We start from the raw sequence: 22,078 nt of genomic DNA on the forward strand, positions 1-22,078 counted from the left end.
AAAGCTATTCAGACAAAAATATATTAAAGAAAACTGCATAACAATAGAGATCAATATCCACTGCTCTTTGGTTTAATAAATGCACCAGTAGAAGGATTGGCTTCCCCATCACAGATGCTAATGTACAGACAAACAATAATGTTGTCCCGTATGAGCAAAAATAGGGATAATCTGCTCAACATCTTAGATGTCTATACACAAATGCAAGGAGTATGGGGAATAAACAGGAAAAACTGGAAGTATTAGTACATAAGATAAATTATGACTTAATTGGCATCACAGAGAGTTGGTGGGATAAGTCTCATATTGGTATAGAGGGGGTATAACTTGTTCAGGAAGGGTAGACAGGGTAAAAAGTGAGGTGTTGCATTATACATCAAGAATATATATACTTGTTCTGAAGTTCAGATGGAGGTGGGAGGCAGACCATTTGAGAGACTCTGGGTAAAGATAAAAGGGGTAAAAATAGGGGTGATGTCTTGGGAGGGATCTACTATAGACCACCAAATCAGGAAGAGGAGGTGGATGAGGCATTTCTAGAATAAATATTAGAAATATTCCAAAAACAAGATCTTGTAGTAGTGGGGGACTTTAACTATCCAGACATCTGTTGGAAAAATAATATGGCAAAACACAAAATTTCCAGTAGGTTCTTAGAATGTATTGGGAACAATATTTTGATCCAAAAAGTGGAAGAAGTAATCAGGGTGACAGCCATTTTAGATTTGATTCTGCCCAATGGGGAGAAATTGGCAGAAAATCTGAAGGTGGAAGGCAATTTGGGTGAAAGTGATCATGAAATGATAGATTTCATTATTCTAAGGAAAGGAAGGAGTGAGAGCAACAGAATAGGACAACGGACTTCAAAAAAGCAGACTTCAAACAAACTCAGAGAACTGGTAGGTACAGTCCCATGGGAAGAAAATCTAAGGGAAAAAGAAGTTCAGGAGAGCTGGCAGTTTCTCAAAGAGACAGTATTAAAGGAACTGCAAACTATCCCGATGCAAAGGGAAGATAAGAAGAATAGTAAGAGGCCAATATGGCTCCATCTTTAATGACCTGAAAATCAAAATGAAATCCTACAAAAATTGGAAACATGGACAAATTGCTAAGTAGCAGTACAAAAGAATAGTACAAGCATGTAGGAACAAAATCAGAAAGGCTAAGGCACAAAATGAGTTACACCGAGCAAAGTACATAAAAGGCAATAAGAAGAGGTTCTTTTAATACATCAAGAGCAAGAGAAAGATGAAGGGAAGTGTAGGTCCTCTACTTAGTGTGGACTCAGAGTGAGAGCTAATAACAGGTGACATGAAGAATGCTGAAGTGTTTAATGCATATTTTACTTCAGCCTTTACTAGAAAGGTCAACACAATATCAACAACAAGGGAGAAGGAATGCAAGCCAAAATAGGGAAGGAACAGGTTAGAGAATATTTAGATGTATTTAAATCAGCAGGGCCTGATGAAATTCTTTCTAGGGTACTTAAGAAATGAGCTGAAGCAACCTTGGAACCATTAGCAATTATCTTTGAGAACTCCTGGAGGATAGGTGAGATCTCAGAAGAATGGAGAAGGGCAAACATAATACCTATCTTTAAAAAGGGGAACAGCGGATCCGGGGAATTATAGACCAGTCAGCCTAACTTCAATACCTGGAAAGATACTGGAATAAATTATTAAACAATTTGTAAGCCCTAGGAGGATAATAGGACTATAAGGAATAGCCAGCATGGATTTGTCAAGAAGAAAATCTGCCAAACCAAGATAATTTTCCTTCTTTGACAGGGCTACTGACCTAGTGAATAGGGAGGAAGCAGTAGATGTGAGATATCTTGATTTTAGTAAGGATTTTGACAGTCCCACATTACTTTCCCAAAAGTCAACTAGGAAAATGTGGTCAAGATGAAATTACTATAAGGTGGGTATACAACTGGTTGAAAGACTGTACTCAAAGAGTAGTTATCAATGATTTGCTGTCAGACTGCAAGAGTGTATCTAGTCAGGCTCAGGTCCCATGAGAATCAGTCCTGGGACCAGTACTATTCAATGTTTTCATTAATGACTTGGATAATGGAGTGTAGAGTATGTTTATAAAATTTGCAGATGACATCAGGCTGGGAAGGGTTGCGAGCTCTTGGGAGGACAGGATTAGAATTCAAAACAACCTTGACAAATTGGAGAATTCATCTATCCTCAACAAGGTGAAATGTAATAAAGACAAATGCAAAGTACTTCACTCAGGAAGGAAAAGTCAAATACACAACTATAAAATGGGGAATATCTGGCTAGGTAGTACCACTGAAAAGAATCCGGGGGCAGGGTATAGTGGATCACAAATTGAATATGAATCAACAATCTGATGCAGTTGAGAAAAAGCTAATATCATTGGTGTATATTAACAGGCTTGTCTTATGTAAGACATGGGAGGTAACTGTCCTGCTCTGCTTGGCACTGGTGAGGCTTTAGCTGGAGTATTGTCCATTTTGGGGCACTACACTTTAAGAAAGATGAGGATAAATTGGAGAGAGTCCAGAGGTGATCAACAAAAATGAGGAAAGGTTAAAAAAAACTGGGCATATTTAGTCTTGAAAAAAAGACTGAGAGAGGGTACCTGATAACAGTCTTCAAATATGTTAAGGGCTGCTATAAATAGGACTGTGATCAATTGTTCTCTGTGTCCACTGAAGGTAGGCCAAGAAGATATGGGCTTAATCTGCATCAAGGGAGATTTAGGTTAGATATTAGGAAAAGCTTTCAGGCTATACGGGTAATTAAGCTCTGGAATAGGCTGCCAAGGGCTGCCAAGGGAGCTGATGGAATCCCCATCATTGGAGGTTTTTAAAAACAGCTTGGACAAACACTTATCAGGAATGGTCTAGGTTTACTTGGTCCTGCCATAGTGCAGGAGTCGGGACTTTATGACTTCTCATGTTCCCCTTTAGCCCTACATTTCTATGATTCTATTACTTTGGTTACTCAAACTTAAACAAACACTGGACAGAGGAACCAGAGAAATCATAGAAGATTTTCTTGACACGGTTGAGACATACGTTTGGCCAGCACCTATCAATAGGGTCCCAGTCTTATTGGCCTCTAGGCATTACCCCAATATAAACGTTGTTAATAATCATCTCAGATACTTGCTGATACAAAAGGAAAAGGCAAATAATTCATTCTTCAAGGAACAGAAAAGAGCATAGCAGAATCTGTATTAGTCCCAGTAGATTTGTTAAAAGGCACCGATAATTCCAAAATCACCAAGTGGCAAATCATGGCTGGAATAGAATGAGCAAGGTTGCCAAGTAAAAGTTAGGACTGCTACACACAGTACAATCCACTGGGAATGAGTAGGCTGTGTCTGAGAAAGCAGCTAGAGACCTGGGAGTGAAACAGTCTCTTTGTCTAATCAAGTGACTTGAAAAGTGTGTCAAAATCTATTATCCATGGGTTTTTTAAAGATAGAAGTGCAATTAAAGTAGCTAAAATCAGAGAATGTACAGACAGGCATCAAGTGGCTATGCTAGTGTGATGATGTATATCAGGGGTCAGCAACCTTTCAGAAGTGATGTGCCAAGTCTTCATTTATTCACTCTAATTTAAGGTTTCACATGCCAGTAATGCATCTTAACGTTTTTAGAAGGTTTCTTTCTATAAGTCTATAATATATAACTAAACTATTGTTGTATGTAAAGTAAATAAGGTTTTTAAAATGTTTAAGAAGGTTCATTTAAAATTAAATTAAAATGCAGAGCCCCCCGGAGCGGTGGCCAGGACCTGGGCAGTGTGAGTGCCACTGAAAATCAGCCATAGGTTGCCTACCCCTGATGTATATTAATGTGGGAGTGACACTGCTAATCTGTATTAAATTTCTGAGTATGCCTGGTGTGAACTAGAAGTTTTCAGAAGTCTAAGCAGACTCAGACTGAGCAAGATACTCACTCAATTAACATTTGCTCTGTCTTTTCTCCTGACAAACTAGAACCCTTAGTTACTATTTAGCATCGCAGAATAGGCACAATGAGAGGGAAATATATTTAATCTTCTTAAATGGAAACACAAACATTAAAAGGTTGCTGCTATATTTGTGGCCCGTAATATTCAAGAGAGGCATGGTCTAGTGGCCATTGGAGCCAGGAATGCTTCCAACTGAATGGCATTGGGCAAATCATTAGGATCTAATCTGGAAAGATGCAGACTTCAACCTGCAAGGTGATGCGCGCTCCTTAGTTTCCACTGATTTTAATCTCTTTACTTCTTTCTCCTTCCTATGTAAATTTGGCATAAGACATATTTGCCTGTGTCACACAATAACATTTACCTCACAGAGGTCAGGGGTGTTATGAGGATTAATTAGTTAAATATTGCAGGATGTAGGACCCAAGGGCCAGATCTTTAGGCACCTAAATATGTTTAATATCTGCCCTCCCCCCAGACCTACCCACATGGATTCCACTGTAAGATTAGAGCCTTAGTTTGTAATACAGTTTGAAGATAAAAAGTGCATGGAGGTGATAAGTATTAATATTTAGCAAACCAGTCTTCCCTAGTTTAATCTTTTAAAATCTCTGTAGAAGCTATTGATGTAGAAACTTTCTTTTCCCCTGGTTTTGAAGAATTTATGTGGCTCAGCTTGTGGCTCAAAGTTCAAAGTGCTTTTTGACCCTCCAAATATTTCTCACTTGGAAGCTCTGTGGAAAAGCATCAATCCTCCATTGAGATTCTAATACTTAAATCACTTTAACTGAAAATGCTGACAACCAGTGCAGTGTTTAAAAGGTTATTGATGCTGAAGTGTTCTTATCTATAACCATCCCTGTTTTCATAATATCAACAATAATTCTTAGCACTTAAATAGCACTTTTCCTCGTGAAAGCTCATGACACACATTCACTAGTGTACTATCAACTAGTTAATGTTTGCAAGGTGCTTTGAAAATGTAAAACATGATGGGACAGATTCTGATCCCCTTACTCACATTGAGTACTACCTCATTCTGTGAGTAATGTATCATGCAGCCTGAGTGAAGGTATCATAACCTAGCTCTATAAAACTGAAAATATTATCTATGTTTATAGTCACTTTGAAGATGTAAAGTGCTGCATAAGTGCAATTGTTGCTATTAATTAAGTAATTAATCATCCACTAGGTACAGCATGATACTTAATGTCTTTCTCTTGTGATGACCTTTCGGGAAAGTAATAAATAATGACTGTCCTATTATTTCCCTATTATTTATTTTAATGCAATATTTTACTACAGGACCTGACTATAAGTCTTGCTTGATTCAGTCTATATTTATTCCTTGTCTAGTATATCCGAGCTAACTACTTGGAGACAGCAGTATAAAAATCAGTTTCTGTGACTGGCTTCTTGAGAATTTATTTTGCTCTTTCCTAAAATCTTGGCCTGCTTGACCTCTGCGGCCTTCACCAGTTTAAAAATCCAAGCCATAATCCTCTGTAGGGATTTAGCCAGGTGTCTATTACAGCATGTAATCTGTGATACAGCTTCCAATATTCACGCTGCAGAAAGGTTAAGCCCCCCTGTCTTTGTTCCTGAGTAAAAAAGTCCAAAAGGTGTTAGTGTGTACAGGGAGCAGATTGAAACAAGCAACCGCTTCAATCAAGTCCTAAGCCTGTGTATATGCCACAGAAGAATCTTTGTGATGAGAGGAGAGAGGCCCCTCATCTGAGAAGGAGCAATCAGATTTTAACCCTTGAGCAGCAATTGCAAAACCCCTTTTCACTGGTACCTCCATTATAGCTCCACTACTGAATTGCTGTAGATCTTTGCCTTTAACATGAATACTTATTTCAAGGTCATTTTCCCATTTGTTGCCATGTTCTCTAGTGTTACCAATGGCAAGCCGTGGAAATTTTCTAATGAGAAGAATAAAATGTCAGCTGTAGTTCAGCTCTCAATGCTTCTTTCTGTGAACTACAGTCTGTGCAGCCAAGCAGAGCAACCTGAGGGTTTTTTTTCAGCCTTGTCTACTTCACAAAATGTTATTGTGTTCAAACACCATTGTGAAGATTCAAGTTCTCTGACACAATACAGACCAAAACTAACCAGTCAGTGTAGACCAGAACAAATTGTATTCAGCTAAACATGATGAAACCCTGCTGGGACCAGTCAGACCTGGACAACATTGTGTCAGCTAACCCAGCTCTTCTCAATCATGGCTGAACATGATCATATTTTGTGAGAGAGAGAAGCCCCAAAGAGTGCTGCTGCAGTATAGAACAAGTCCAGTGCTCTTTTAAAACTTTTCCAATGTGTCAGAATGTTTTGCTAACATCCTGACTTCCCAAAGTGTCAGGAGGCAAAATAATACCAGCATTGTGCAACTGGCTTTCAGGTGCTAATTAATAACAACCTCAGAGAGGTACTGTAAAATAATACACTTCCTTTAGAAGGTGATAATGTAGGGAAAACCATCATCCTTCTATTCTTATTATCAGGAAGTATTTAGAGGCATTATCTGTTTAATTATTTAGAAAATTCTAATGGTTTAAATATTGCTTTAAAAAGTTGTAAGTATTTTCCACCTTGTCCAGCTGAAGAGCTGTTGCATGGAGCACTTACATTACAATGTACTTAATGCTGCCTGTTGGTCACAAAATAATTACTCAATGCCATAGTCTGTTAGATGTTGGTAACAAAGAATTTTCTTAGTTTTGACAAATAAGAGAAAGTTCCTCTTTGATGTATCCATTTTATTGTTAGTGGTGTTAAGGAGGATTATCACCGAGATGAAGATATTAAACTTTGTAATTCATCTTTTTAATGGTGATTGTTTTCATACTAACTTATTCTAAGGACCTGATTCTCATTTACACTAGGACCCCTTTATTCCATTCTGGCAGCATAAAGGGGGCTTAGAGTGAGGGAGTAAAATGGTCCCACCCCCAGTCTGACAGCCTCTGCGCTGTTGAGGAGGATGACAATCTCAGGGAAGGAGAACATTGAAGTGGAGCAGAGGGAAACAATCCCATACTTGGGACCCTCCTTCCAGATGATGTTGTGGTATTCTCTCGCACTTAGGATACCTCTCCGGGGGAGGGAACTCCAGATATTAGGAAGAGACAGGTAATAGTTAGGGGGGATTTGATCATTAGAAACATAGCTAGATTTGCGATGACCAGGAGAACTGCATGGTGACTTGCCTGCCTGGTGCGAAGGTTGCAGATCTCTTGAGACATCTAGATAGACTTATGCGTAGTGCTGGGGAGGAGTCGGTGGTCGTGGTACATGTAGGTACCAATGACATAGGGAAGGGTAGAAGAGAGGTCCCGGAGGCCAAATTTAGGTGGCTAGATAAGAGATTGAAGTCCATGATCTCCATGGTAGCATTCTCTGAAATGCTTCCAGTTCCATGTTCAGGGAACTGCAGGGTCTCAATGCGTGGATGAGATGATGGTGTAGGGAGGAGGGGTTTAGATTTATTAGGAACTGGGGAAACTTTTGGGAAAGGGGGAGCCTATACAGGAAGGATGGGCTCCACCTAAACCAAAATGGAACCAGATTGCTGGCACTTAAAATTAAAAAGGTCATAGAGCAGTTTTTAAACTACGGGCCAGGGAAAAGCCGACAGGTGCAGAAAAGTATGTGGTTCAGACAGAGATATCCCTTAGGCGAGGATCTATTAAAGGAGGTTCTCTATGTTCTAGTAAGGAGGAGAGGATGGAAGATGATAAAATTCGGGTAGAATCTGATGAGAAACAGTCAAATGAAAGAGAGTCCCATTCAATTACATCATGTAAGGCAGACAGCTAAAAAGTGACAAGTTTTTTAAGTGCTTATATACAAAGTGCTTATATACAAATGCTACAAGTCTAAGTCCGTGGTCTCCAAACTTTTTTGATTGCGCACCCCATCAGTAAAAAAATTTTGAGCACGCACCCCCTGCTCCCAGCCGAACTGTCGAAGCAAAAAAAAAAAAGCCGCTCGGACTCCCGGCTGAACTGCCGAAGGGAAAAAAAAAAAAAAGCGGCGCGCTCCGGCGACACTCCTCCTGCCGTGCACCCCGAAGGATCCTCTTGCGTGCACCCCACTTTGGAGACCATTGGTCTAAATAATAAAATGAGTGAACTAGAGTGCCTTGTATTAAATGAGGATATTGATATAATAGGCTTCACAGAAACTTGGTGGAATGAGGATAATCAATGGGACACAGTAATACCAGGGTACAAAATATATTGGAAGGACAGAACAGGTTGTGCTGGAGGAGGAGTGGCACTATATGTGAAAGAAAGCATAACTAAACTGTTCCATAGAATCTCTATGGATAGGAATTCCATGCTCTAGTAATAAGAATATAGCAGTAGGGATATATTACTGACCACCAGGATGGTGATAGTGACTGCTCAGGGAGATTAGTGAGGCTATAAAAATAAAAAACCCAATAATAATGGGGGATTTCAACTATCCCCATATTAACTTGATACATGTCATCTCAGGACGGGATCCAGAGATGAAATTTCTTGACACATTAAATGATTGCTTCTTGGAGCAGCTGGTCCTGGAACCCACAGGAGCGGGAGGCAATTCTTGATTTAGTCCTAAGTGGAGCACACAATCTGGTCCAAGAGGTGAACTGGACCGCTTGGTAATAGTCACCATAATATAATTAAATTTAACATCCCGGTGGTGAGGAAAACACCACAGCAGCCCAACACTGTAGCATTTAATTTCAGAAAGGGGAACTACACAAAAATGAGGATGTTAGTTAAACAGAAATTAAAAGGTACAGTGCCGAAAGTGAAATCTCTGCAAGCTTCATGTAAACTTTTTTAAGACACCCTAATAGATGCTCAACTTAAATATATACCCCAAATTAAAAAACATAGTAAGAGAACCAAAAAAGTGCCACCGTGGCTAAACAACAAAGTAAAAGAAGCAGTGAGAGACAAAAAGGCATCCTTTAAAAAGTGGAAGTTAAATCCTAGTGAGGAAAATAGAAAGGAGCATAAACTCTGGCAAATGAAGTGAAAAAATATAATTAGGAAAGCCAAAAAAAATTTGAAGAATAGCTAGCCAAAGTCTTCAAAAAGTAATAGAATTTTTTTTTTTAATTACATCATAAGCAGGAATCTTGCTAAACAACCAGTGGGGCCACTGGACAATCGAGATGATAAAGGAGCATTCAAGGATGATAAAGCCATTGCGGAGAAACTAAATTAATTCTTTGCATTGGTCTTCACGAGGATGTGAGGGAGATTCCCAAACCTGAGCCATTCTTTTTAGGTGACAAATCTGAGGAACTGTCCCAGATTGAGGTGTCATTAGAGGAGGTTTTGGAACAAACTGATAAACTAAACAATAATAAGTCACCAGGACCAGATGGTATTCACCCAAGAGTTTTGCAGTCTGTAACTTATCATTTAAATCAGCTTCTGTAGCAAATGACTGGAGGATAGCTAATGTGATGCCAGTTTTTAAAAAAGGGCTCCAGGGGTTATCCTGGCAATTACAGCCGGTAAGCCTGATTACAATACCGGGCAAACTGGTTGAAACTATAGTAAAGAACAAAATTGTCATACACATAGATGAACATAAATTGTTGGGGAGAGTCAACATGGTTTTTGTAAAGGGAAATAATGCCTCACTAATCTACTAGAATTCTTTCAGGGGGTCAACAAGCATGTGAACAAGGGGAATCCAGTGGATATAGTATATTTAGATTTTCAGAAGACCTTTGACAAGGTCCCTCACCAAAGGCTCTTAAGCAAAGTAAGCTGTCATGGGATAAGAGGGAAGGTCCTTTCATGGTTTGGTAACTGGCTAAAAGAAACAAAGGGTCGGAATAAACGGTCAGTTTTCAGAATGGAGAGAGGTAAATAGTGGTGTCCCCCAGGGGTCTATACTGGGACCAGACCTATTCAACATATTCATAAATGATCTGGGAAAAGGGATAAACAGTAAGGTGGCAAAATTTGCAGGTGGTACAAAACTACTCAAGATAGTTAAGTCCCAGGCAGACTGTGAAGAGCTACAAAAGGATTTCACAAAACTGGGTGACTGGGCAACAAAATGGCAGATGAAATTCAATATTGATAAATGTGAAGTAATGCACATTGGAAAAACAGAATTCCAACTATACATATAAAATGATGGGGTCTAAATTAGCTGTTACCACTCAAGAAAGAGATCTTGGAGTCATTGTGGATAGTTCTCTAAAAACATCCACTCAATGTGTAGCAGCAGTCAAAAAAGTGAACAGAATGTTGTGAATCATTAAGAAAGGGATAGATACTATGACAGAAAATATCATATTGCCTCTATATAAATCCATGGTACACCCACATCTTGAATACTGTGTACAGATGTGGTTGCCCCATCTCAAAAAATATATGTTGGAATTGGAAAAGGTTCAGAAAAGGGCAACAAAAATTATTAGGGGTATGGAACGGTTGCAATCTGAGGAGAGATTAATAAAACTGGGACTTTTCAGCTTGGAAAAGAAACAACTGTAACCCCTTTGGGGTTTAGAGAGCATGGCCCTTTAAATCTTTTTCCTAAGGGGGGTGGGGGAGAGTAAGGAAAAAGGAGGGAAACGCCAGGGGGCAGCGCTGGAGCTCCAAGGAGAGGCGGAGGCAGCCTGCAGGCCCTGGAAAAGTGAAGCAGCAGAGAACCTGCCCGAGGCCTGAGACGGACAGGGCCGATCGGGGATACCCCAGGACAGGAGCCAGGAGGAGCACTGTGCCAGGGAGGAATTGCCGAGAAGGACAGGCCGGAGCTGGACCCAGTATCACTGCTGCCCAGAGCTGCATGGGGCTGTGAGTACTGGGGCTTGGGACTCTGCATTGGGAACAAGGAGGGAGGTTGCTAGATAGTTAAGTGGGGAGGTGGTCACTCTGTGTGGCTTTGCAGAGAGCGGCAGAAGAGGGCACCAGAGGGGTTTGTTGGGGGAAAGTTCACTGGCGCCGAAGACGACCAGGAGCACCCAAGACTCACCACTGGACTGGAACTTTGCTCAGGGCTCCTGAACTCTGTGTGCAGACACATTGCTCAGTGTCTGCCCTTCCAGACTGTGCTACCACTGGGCCTGTGGGGCCTTGGCTCGGATGCAGCCCTGTTTTACTGCTTCCTCTATATTTCCCCTTGTTGTTTTTCTCCTCTCATCCCTCTGTAAATAAATATTTCCCTTGTTATATCCACTGTACTTTTCCTGTGGGTGGGTGTGTTCACTCTGGGGGGGTTTGGAACAGGTGCCCCTGGGGTGGAAGGGATTTCTCCTGCTGCATTCCTGCGCGCACCATCTCTTGGCCAGAGCTGCCTGCAGAGCAGACTCCATCTTGGCCACGAGGGCGCTAAAGTTACACTTGGTGGCCCGTACTGGGACTTTACAGTACACACACACACACCCCTACGTTGTGCACCCTGGGCTCTTCTTCACAGAGCAAAGAAACTCCTGAGTGACTTTCGTCTCGGTTAAAAAAAAAATGGAGAGAGGATTATTAGAAGACCTGTGCCGAGGGGCACGAATCCCAGTAACCAAAGCTGTGCTGGTGGCGGGGTTCCCAGAAGAGATGGAACCAAATGAAATTGAGGAGAGCTTAGATGCAGCTGAAATACTGGGGAGAGTAAAGGTCCACACCCGTATTTACAACCGCAAAGTGAAGGGCATGGTAGCACTATGTACTCACTCCAAGGAAACAGATCTTGATAAAGTGCCCAAAGAGGTGCAAGTAGAAGGTATTCCCTGGACAATTCTGGGGGCAGAGCGGTCCCCTCCTAGTGTGCCTGTGTCACTTGACGTGGATTCTTTAGCACAGAAATTGCAAGCTCTGATGGTGGATGAGAAGCGGACAAGAGAAGAATTAATTTTGGCATTAGGAGGGGCTCCAACACCTGCAGCACCCAGCCTGGTGGGATGGGCCAAAGAGCTGGGAAACACTCTCAAAGATGCATTGAGGCCGGTATATGAAAGTGCTCCATACAAGCGGGTACGTTCATTCTTGGGGGTGTCACCTGTACCCCCAGGGGAGGAGGATTATGAGACCTGGAGGGATTTTACGGTGCCACTTGTCCAAGAGTGGGAATGCTCTGATGCTGAGAAGCGGAAACGTGTGCTTGAGAATCTGAGGGGACCTGCCATGTGAATTATCCGAGCCCTGAAAGGCTCACAACCAGCTGCCACAGTGCAAGACTATTTAACCGCTCTTGAGAGTGTCTACGGTACTACTGATAGCAGTGAAGACCTGTATTATCGTTTCCGCCATACCTATCAAGAGCCCCACGAACGATTGTCGGATTTCATCAGGAGACTAGAGGATTTGCTACAGCAGGTAGTGCGGAAGGAGGGCATCCCCACCAAGCGCATTGATTCCGCTAGGTTGGACCAAATCCTTCGGGGCACCTGACAAGATGGGTTGATGTTGTGGCGACTGCAGCTGAGGGAGCGGGCCCAAAACCCACCCCCATTCCACAATCTCATTTGAGAGATACATGAAGAGGAGGAGCGATTGTTGCAAGTGGATGCAATGGTGCAGCCGAAGATGGCAGGGAGTCGCACCACCACAGTGCTTGGAGAGATGGAAGATGCCCCGTCAGTGGCAGCAGCACTGAGAGATTTGACCCGAGAAGTGGCCATGATGAAGGCTCAGGGACATACTGTGCCATCCTCAAGAGGGGAGAGTAGCAGGAGGGGTGATAGCCAGCGAGAAGGTTTCTGTTATAACTGTGGAAGAGATGGTCACTATGCCTTGGACTGCCAAAACAAGACAGATCATGCAAGGGTATCTCAGAGATTGCAGCAGACCATTAGGAAGCTTCAGGGAAACACCAACAGGGCTTGGGGAAGGAGCAACCCAAGACCCTGAAATTCCAAGGCTCCCCAGAAAAAAACACAAACAGGGGTTACACAACTAAGGGGGGATATGATAGAGGTCTATAAAATTATGACTGGTGTGGAGAAAGTAAATAAGGAAGTGTTATTTACTCCTCATAACACAAGAACTAAGGGTCACCAAATGAAATTAATAGGCAGCAGGTTTAAAACAAACAAAAGGAAGTATTTCTTCACACAACGCACAGTAACCTGTGGAACTCCTTGCCAGAGGATGTTGTGAAGGCCAAGATTATAACAGCACTGAGAGTAAATTAGAAAAAGATCTATTTTATTGTAATATAATCAGACACCCTGAATTTTAACATTATCTTAAAACATAGGGACAGGAAGACAAATCACAAACAGAGGCAAGTTCCCCATTGCCTGAATGGGAGTGAGGGAAAATGGATATTCATATTTCATGAAACTATAGCTATCCAGGATCATTTACACTAATGCCCATTTAAACCGCTGCTCTGGCTGTGTAAAGGGGCCTTAAAATGGATATCAATATAACTAGGGCCTACCAAATTCACGGTCCATTTTGGTCAATTTCACAGTCATGGGATTTAAAAAATCGTAAATTTCATGATTGTAGCTATTTAAGAACATAAGAACAGCCATACTGGGTCAGACCAAAGGTCCATCTAGCCCAAAGTAGTCAATGGCTATTAGCCAGGATGGGCAGTGATGGTGTCCCTAGCCTCTGTTTGCCAGAAGCTGGGAATGGGTGACAGAGGATGGATCACTTGATGATTACCAGTTCTGTTCATTCCCTCTGGGACACCTGGCATTGGTCACTGTCGGAAGACAGGATACTGAGTTAGATGGACCTTTGGTCTGACCCAGTATGGCCATTCTTATATTCTTAAATAGCTCCAATTATGTAGTAATTTTTGTTGTCAGAAGGGGGTCGCGATGCAATGAAGTTTGAGAATTGCTGATTTAGATATTTTATTGTTGCTAGCTTCATGATTTTATTCCAAGTCCTATGGTATTTTGTGTTTCCTCCAAGTCCCAACTCCTGGAATCTTGTGAAAATATGAGACTCTCAGCCTTCATTTAAAACAGAGTAAGCTCCTAGCCCTGATAGCTGTTGAGAAAAACTTGAAAATGTGAGCCAAGTGCACCCTAAAGATTCAAAAACCAAAAGGCAAATAAAAAGAAGCCAAAGGTTGGATGGATGGAGATTTTAAGTCAATCTTATGTTTTCTTCAGGCCATGATTTTTGAACACTTGGAGTTGGCAGTTCTGACAGCGGTAATGATTACTCTTTGTTTTCAGTGAAAAAACTCAGAGGGGGTGAAATCTACCCCTGTCCATTGGACCAGGCTTGCCTGAAAATAGGTTTTAATGAATATGAAGTGGTCCATAGGATTTGTGCTGACCCTCAGCTCAGGATGAATTTCATCCCCAATGAATTGAGTTTTCATTTGGACTCTTCACAGAATCAATAACTGTTTGGTATAAACCCAAAAGATCCAATATTTAATATCTAGTGGATTTTTATAAGGTCAGTAATAACTTGAATTTATACAACATCTTCCATCCCAAAGCACAATATAGACAGATAGGAATTAAAATACAGCACTCTCTCTTGTGAAGAATAGCAGCACTGGCGACACATAGAGTTTCATTAATTATGGAATATTTCATTTGCATTGTGCATGGAAGCCTGGAGAGAGCAATAATACAACAATCAGAGATCTCACAAACAGGATTAGGGTGGCTTGGCAGCAGTCAGACTATGTCTACACTAGGAGCACTTTACTGATATGAGAATACCAATATACTGTACTGGCAAAGTATTCCTAGTATGGATGCAGCAATACCAGAAGCTGTACTTTGTACCAGTATAGTAAAGTACAGTTTTGCTGGTATTACTGCATCTATACTACTGGCTTCTGCCAACACAGCTGTGTTGGTTAGAGAACCACACCTCTTCACATCCCTGACAGATATAGCTCTGCCGGCAGAAGTCTGTAGCATAAACCTGGTCTCAGCAGCACATTACAGTATTTGCCAACAAACAAGATCAGCCTTAAATCTTTTGGTGGCCCAACCACATTAGACCATGCTGATCTCTAAAATGTAGAGATGGGAGAGTTTGTTCCAGTAAAGTTTGTCTGACTACCTTGAAGTTACCTGTTTTGATTGTCCCTAAGGCAAGCCCTGTCGCTGGAAGGAGGTTGCATTCACTGACTACATCTGCTACATACATCATTAGCAATCATACAGTTTTGTGAAGCCTCTTCACCTGCCCAAAGATTGATCTGAAAACAACAAGCAAAGTTCAATCTTTTCCCACCCAATCATCTAGTTAATTTCATTGTACAGTTACTGTCTGCTCCAGTTACTGTAAGGTAAATAGCCTTCCTTTATCCATTCTGGTTCATGAAACATAGTCTCTGCTGGTATCCTGGGACCAGTGGATAGTTTTTAACATAAAAATGACAACAGACCCACATGTGTGTTTTGTGGCTGTGCTGTAGAAGACCAAAGCCATCTTTCTGTTCTGCTTAATATAAATGTCTGTAACTTGCTATCCAGTAGCTTTGATTTTCTCTGTTTTGATATTCCTGAATTCTAGATGAAGTAGCTTTTGCCAGAAAGGAGATTGTAGCATGCATGTTCATGGCTATACTGATAGCTTCATGTGGACAGACTGAAGTGACCATATTGTTTGAGTAAATTTCCAGTGATAACGCTGACCTCTTTCTGTAAAGTGCACATTTACATATATTTAAAATATATAAATCCTTACAGATTCCACAGTATTTATAGGCTTCTGAAAAAAGCCCGAGCAAGGTTGCAGATCTTTGCATTTGTGTCTCTGAGTATGTTTTTAAACTGAGTTTAAATAATAAAAAACTTAGTGGCTTATCCATCCTGCTTAGACTATATTGTTATTTTTCCCTCTGCTTTATTTCGTCCCTTCTAACCCTATGATTCTATGATGGAAATAGTGATCCTGAGCTTGAAAGCAGGAAAGCTGTAACAAGGGTCTTCTCAGTTACAGCTACATGTTTAGAGTCTGTCACTTTAATAAGCAGTGTTCTGTTTTTCAAATAACCCATTTTCTTCTCTTGCATTATATTTGAGTCTCAATGAATTGTTGTCGGTTTTGGGATTCAGCTACATTAATGGGAAAGAACGAGAGAGAGTATTTCTCTGAGTAGGAAGGAGAAAGTTGCCTCTAGGGAGGTCAGAGTAAGTGCTTAAGACCTTTTTCTTGCATTTAACTTGAGTATGTCAGGGACTGTGGCAGTGACCAAGATGGAAACTCATTATTTGAGACCTAGCTCATTCAGTGGGTGTGATTGCAAAGCTTCAGATCCCTAAGGTCTTGAGATGGAAAGAAACATAATTGCAATGATAAGGGGGAAAAAAGAAAATTAATTACATAAGGGTCTATTCTCCCATCAATATGTGAGTCGAACTTCTGTTAATGTGAGGAAGAGGAACCTTTGTGCATAGATGGGACAGTATAGATGCCCAGCTGCTGCAATTTAACTCTAAAAAATACAGAGCAGTAATTGTTTTCTGAAACAAATAATGAATGATTAAGTAGCCAAATATTAATGTACTGATGAAAGCTTCTAGATTAGGTAGACATGATCCAGGACAGCTTAAAGTAGCCAATAGCTTGCAATGGTTTATCAAGTTATCCCCAGCCTCCAGATGAAGTAGCTTTTGTGAGGAGGAGGAAGAAGATTGCAGTGTGCAAGTTAGTGCATCAAAAGGCCCAGAGCAGAATAATTCACTTTCACCTTGCTATAGAGGACAAGTACTAGTAAAAGCTACACATTATTGGTAAGTTTATGTGGTGGAGTTGTTTTTTTAAACTTGACACACAGTTCAAACCTCCAGCCACCTCAGCAGCCTTCCAGCTGGGCCTGCTGACGTGACATCTCCCACCTAATCAAGTGGTGGATTATCTTGTCCTGATAAATTGGAGCCCGTGTCTGGTAAAAAGTCTTTCCTGAAGTGCTTCGCTAGCCTGTAGCTAATAGGGTGGTAGGTGTCTGGATCAAACTCCAGGGCTTGTAGTGCACTGTGTTTCTAATGATTTGTAGTGAACAGTGTAAACATTTTAAGGGAAGACATTACTAAACAGGAGCACAGTTAAGCGTGATAAATTTGAGGCCAGGGGAAAAGGAAGCATGAAAGCTGTAGTGGGTATTGTTTCATATTGCACACATAGAGAATGTATTGCTGATTCTAAAGCACTTCTCCTAAAAGTGACTTTTTTTATGAACTGTGCTCTTGAGGAATGTACTTGTGTTAAAAAGAAATTCTCCTTGCTTCGCTGCTACATCTTTCTAAGAAGAATCAGAGTTATTGAGTCTTTAGACATTTGCTCATTGTTCTTGTGCTTTTGTGACTAGATTACTGGCCCAACACATTCAGGAGAAATAAACTGTTTTCTTTCTCCAAAACCCACCGAGAAAGCCACATAAATTACAAAGGCAAAGAATCTGTGTATGAGGGAGAAATCTAGTTAAGATAAACAAAGATCTTCCCTACAAACATTTATTTTCTTTCTTAGCTTTGCTCATAAACAATAGAAAGGCAATTCTAATTTGTCAAGCAAAGAATGCCTTTATGTACTGTAGTCATTCATATAATGCTGCTTGTAAAACTGTTTTGTTCTTCGTTCATAGGGGAATCCCTACATGTGCAATAATGAATGTGATGCAACTACCAATGAACTGGCACATCCACCTGAACTGATGTTTGATCTTGAAGGAAGACATCCCTCCACATTTTGGCAGTCTACAACTTGGAAAGATTATCCCAAACCTCTCCAGGTTAACATTACCCTCTCCTGGAACAAAACCATTGAACTAACTGATAACATAGTTATCACCTTTGAATCTGGCCGTCCAGACCAAATGATCCTGGAGAAATCACTTGACTATGGGCGAACATGGCAACCATACCAGTATTATGCCACAGACTGCTTAGACGCTTTCCATATGGATCCCAAATCAGTGAAGGATTTATCACAGCACACAGTCCTAGAAATCATTTGCACAGAAGAATACTCCACTGGGTACATGACAAATAGTAAAATCATCCACTTCGAGATCAAAGATCGATTTGCATTTTTTGCTGGACCTCGGCTTCATAATATGGCTTCCCTGTATGGCCAGCTTGACACAACCAAGAAGCTGAGAGATTTCTTTACCATCACAGACCTGAGAATCAGATTGCTCAGACCAGCAACTGGGGAAATATATGTTGATGAGCAACACTTGGCACGCTACTTTTATGCAATTTCAGACATAAGGGTATATGGAAGGTAAGAGAATATGAGTCTTTAAGAATGGGTAAATATGTCTGGCCTTAAAGGATGTCCACAATTTTCTATCCTCCCTCAAAATGTCAGCAATTTCTACTGAAATGTTTTCCCAGAAATGTAGCTCAGTAAAAACCAGTTTCTGAAAGCATTAGACACTTTTGATTCAGCAATTCTAAATCATCAAAGTTCTACTGTCACTAAACTTGACAAATCTCTGTACATCTTAAGAGTGGAATACTTTTAACAGCTTCTTACACTAGGTCAGGGATGTCCAACCTTTTATGTCTGAGGGTGAAATTCATCCCAGTTTAACAACAAGGAGTCCTGTGGCACCTTAAAGACTAACAGATGTTTTGTTTTTGTGGATACAGACTAACACGGCTACCTCCTGATATTTGATCCCAGTTTAAGGGACACTCCACAGGGTTCTCCAGGCCAGGGTGCCTTTATGGCCTAAAGCCATTGAAATCACTGGGCTTTAATTCAGGCCCTTGCTGTAAGGTGTAATTGGTCTGAAGGGCCTTGGATGAGGCCTCTGCAGTGGGGTGAATTTCACCCTTTCTGCAGGGTATAGTTCTGTTTGAGAGAATGAAGACCATGCAGACTAGTGTCCCTTACAGATGCTTTAGACTGTTCTAGAATGGAGTGAAGATTAAGTGTAAAAAATAAACAAATGGTTTGAATAACACAAGACTAATTTGGATAGGAACATAGGCATTGCCACATTGCTTTAGACTGGGGTGTAGAGGGATAGCTCAGTGGTTTGAGCATTGGCCTGCTAAACCCAGGGTTGTGAGTTCAATCCTTGAGGGGGCCATTTAGGGATCTGGGGCAAAAATCTGTCTGGGGATTGGTCCTGCTTTGAGCAGAGGGTTGGACTAGATGACCTCCTGAGGTCCCTTCCAACCCATATATTCTATGATTCTAGGGGTTATCAAACGGTGGGTTGGGACCCCAAAGTGGGCCATGACCCCATTTTAATGGGGTTGCCAAGGCTGGTGTTAGACTTGCTGGGGTCCAGGGCCCAAGCCCAAGCCCCACTGCCCGGGGCTGAAGCCAAAGCCTGAGTCCCACTGCCCAGGGCTAAGGTTATATGCCCCCCACTCAGGGCAGAAGCTCTTGGGCTTCAGATTTGGCCCCTCCCCCACCCACCTGGGGTGGCAGGGCTCGGGCTTTGGTCCTCTTCCTCATACCCCCCCCCCCCGGGGGGGGAGGGTCATTTAGTAATTTTTGTTGTCAGAAGGGGGTCATGGTGCAATGAAGTTTGAGAACTGCTGCTTTAGACAGGTGGCCATCCTGTGTCCAGCAATGGCTAGTACCAGGTATAAATGTCTCATAATAGAAATAGACATTTGTGCAAAAAGTGCCTATGCAGAAAGTGTCTTCCTAATACCAGGAAGCTAGGGGTTAGTTTATTATCTGAAGCATGAGGACTGATATCCTCTGAAAACGTTAATCATTGCTACAGTACTGTAGTTGTTGGAGATACATTTTTTCCGCCATGACTGTCTAAACCTTTTTTTGAATCCCACTAAGCTCTTGACCTTATTATATTTTGTGGTAGCAAGTTTCACAGATTTATTTCCCATTGTGTAAAAAAAAAGTATTTCTTTTTAGCAATTTTGTGTGTGTTATTTTTAAATATGTTAGGTGTCCCCTTGTACTTGTATTATCAGATGAGATAAATTGGACCTCTTCCATATATTTTATTATTTTACTTACCTCTTTCATGCACCTTGTGCCTCTTATCCATATCCTCTTTAAACTAAAGAGTCCAAAATGTCTTTTTTAAACAACTTTGTTTTCAGAGTTTATTGAGGACTGATGCAATATCAATAATCTTTGATTGCATACAAACAAAAATCCACTTAACTTACTGGAAGGGTAAAGAATATCATGTACATTCTGTAGTAAGCAAAAGATAATTGACATTAATGCAGTAGACAAGGAGATTATCTAGCACGCTATTGACTGTGTGTTTGTTACTGCTGTTTAGTGGATTACTTAAGTGGGTATTTTTAGTCTCTTTTATATGGAAGACATTGCATGTCTCTAAGCATTTTCATACATGCAAGGAAATCAATTTTATATGTTGCAAAAAATTCCTGGCAGAATTAAATGAATACAATTTAGTATCAATTTTTGCTTATATTTTTAATATTCAGCTAAAATATATAAGGCAGAAAATCTGCTATTTACATGGCTCTGGATTTATCAGTGCATTTTCTCAATGAAAATATATTTTTAATGAGCAAGAACTGTGCAAATCTAAATACATAGATACAGGATGATTAATTAAAAATACAAAAACATTGGATCATTGCTTTTGCATTAAGAATTTTAATGTAATACATATATGTAATATTGCCCATAGACTAATATTGTTCATGAATCTTGTAATAAGCTTAGTGGAACATGGGAAGCTTGTAATAGTGGTTTGGATATCTACTATAGTAATCAGAATTACAATATATAGTTCAGTTCTCCTGTATCCTTTCTTCTGTCATTTCCTCACTCTCAAGTAGACTAGATGTAGAGATGGACCAGAACAAAACCCAGGGTTAAAAAAACACCATACTTTGAGAAGGTGCAGGTCCACATTGGAAAACCCCTGAACTTCGGCAAGCAGTCTGTCTCTAATTAGACTATCAGTGTCTCATCGCATAAATAATCTGAAGGAGAAAGAGAGTGTTGTAAGGGAATCCAAACAGAAGCCTTCCAAAACACAGCTAAAGGAAACAGTAATCCCATAAAAAGAACAGGAGTACTTGTGGCACCTTAGAGACTAACAAATTTATTAGAGCATACGCTTTCGTGGGCTACAACCCACTTCTTCGGATGCATATAGAGTGAAACATATATTGAGGAGATATATATACACACATACAGAGAGCATGAACAGGTGGGAGTTGTCTTACCAACTCTGAGAGGCCAATTAAGTAAGAGAAAAAAACTTTTGAAGTGATAATCAAGATAGCTCAGTACAGACAGTTTGATAAGAAGTGTGAGAATACTTACAAGGGGAGATAGATTCAATGTTTGTAATGACTCAGCCATTCCCAGTCCTTATTCAATCCTGAGTTGATTGTGTCTAGTTTGCATATCAATTCCAGCTCAGCAGTCTCTCGTTGGAGTCTGTTTTTGAAGTTTTTCTGTTGTAAGATAGCCACCCGCAGGTCTGTCATTGAATGGCCAGACAGGTTAAAGTGTTCTCCCACTGGTTTTTGAGTATTATGATTCCTGATGTCAGATTTGTGTCCATTAATTCTTTTGCGTAGAGACTGTCCGGTTTGGCCAATGTACATGGCAGAGGGGCATTGCTGGCACATGATGGCATATATCACATTGGTAGATGTGCAGGTGAACGAGCCCCTGATGGTATGGCTGATGTGATTAGGCCCTATGATGATGTCACTTGAATAGATATGTGGACAGAGTTGGCATCGGGCTTTGTTACAAGGATAGGTTCCTGGGTCAGTGTTTTTGTTCAGTGATGTGTGGTTGCTGGTGAGTATTTGCTTTAGGTTGGGGGGTTGTCTGTAAGCGAGGACATGTCTGTCTCCCAAGTTCTGTGAGAGTAAAGGATCATCTTTCAGGATAGGTTGTAGATCTCTGATGATGCGCTGGAGAGGTTTTAGTTGGGGGCTGAAGGTGACAGCTAGTGGTGTTCTGTTATTTTCTTTGTTGGGCCTGTCTTGCAGGAGGTGACTTCTGGGTACTCGTCTGGCTCTGTCAATCTGTTTTTTCACTTCAGCAGGTGGGTATTGTAGTTTTAAGAATGCTTGATAGACATCTTGTAGGTGCTTGTCTCTATCTGAGGGATTGGAGCAAATGCGGTTATATCTTAGAGCTTGGCTGTAGACAATGGATCGTGTGGTGTGTCCTGGATGGAAGCTGGAGGCATGTAGGTAAGTGTAGCGGTCAGTAGGTTTCCGGTAT

At 41.0% G+C, this 22,078-nt stretch overlaps 1 protein-coding gene across 1 annotated transcript in view; it reads left to right on the plus strand.

Moving 5' to 3' along the window:
• NTNG1 (netrin G1) overlaps positions 1 to 22,078 on the plus strand; it is a 227,022-nt gene that overhangs the window by 75,321 nt on the left and 129,623 nt on the right. Inside the window, exon 2 of the mRNA XM_065409665.1 lies at positions 17,499 to 18,139. Within this exon, the coding sequence (XP_065265737.1) occupies positions 17,499 to 18,139 (641 nt within the window). The remainder of the gene's footprint in view (positions 1 to 17,498; positions 18,140 to 22,078) is intronic.

The sequence above is a fragment of the Emys orbicularis genome, chromosome 8, assembly GCF_028017835.1.
Source record: "Emys orbicularis isolate rEmyOrb1 chromosome 8, rEmyOrb1.hap1, whole genome shotgun sequence".
Classification (NCBI taxonomy): domain Eukaryota; kingdom Metazoa; phylum Chordata; order Testudines; family Emydidae; genus Emys; species Emys orbicularis.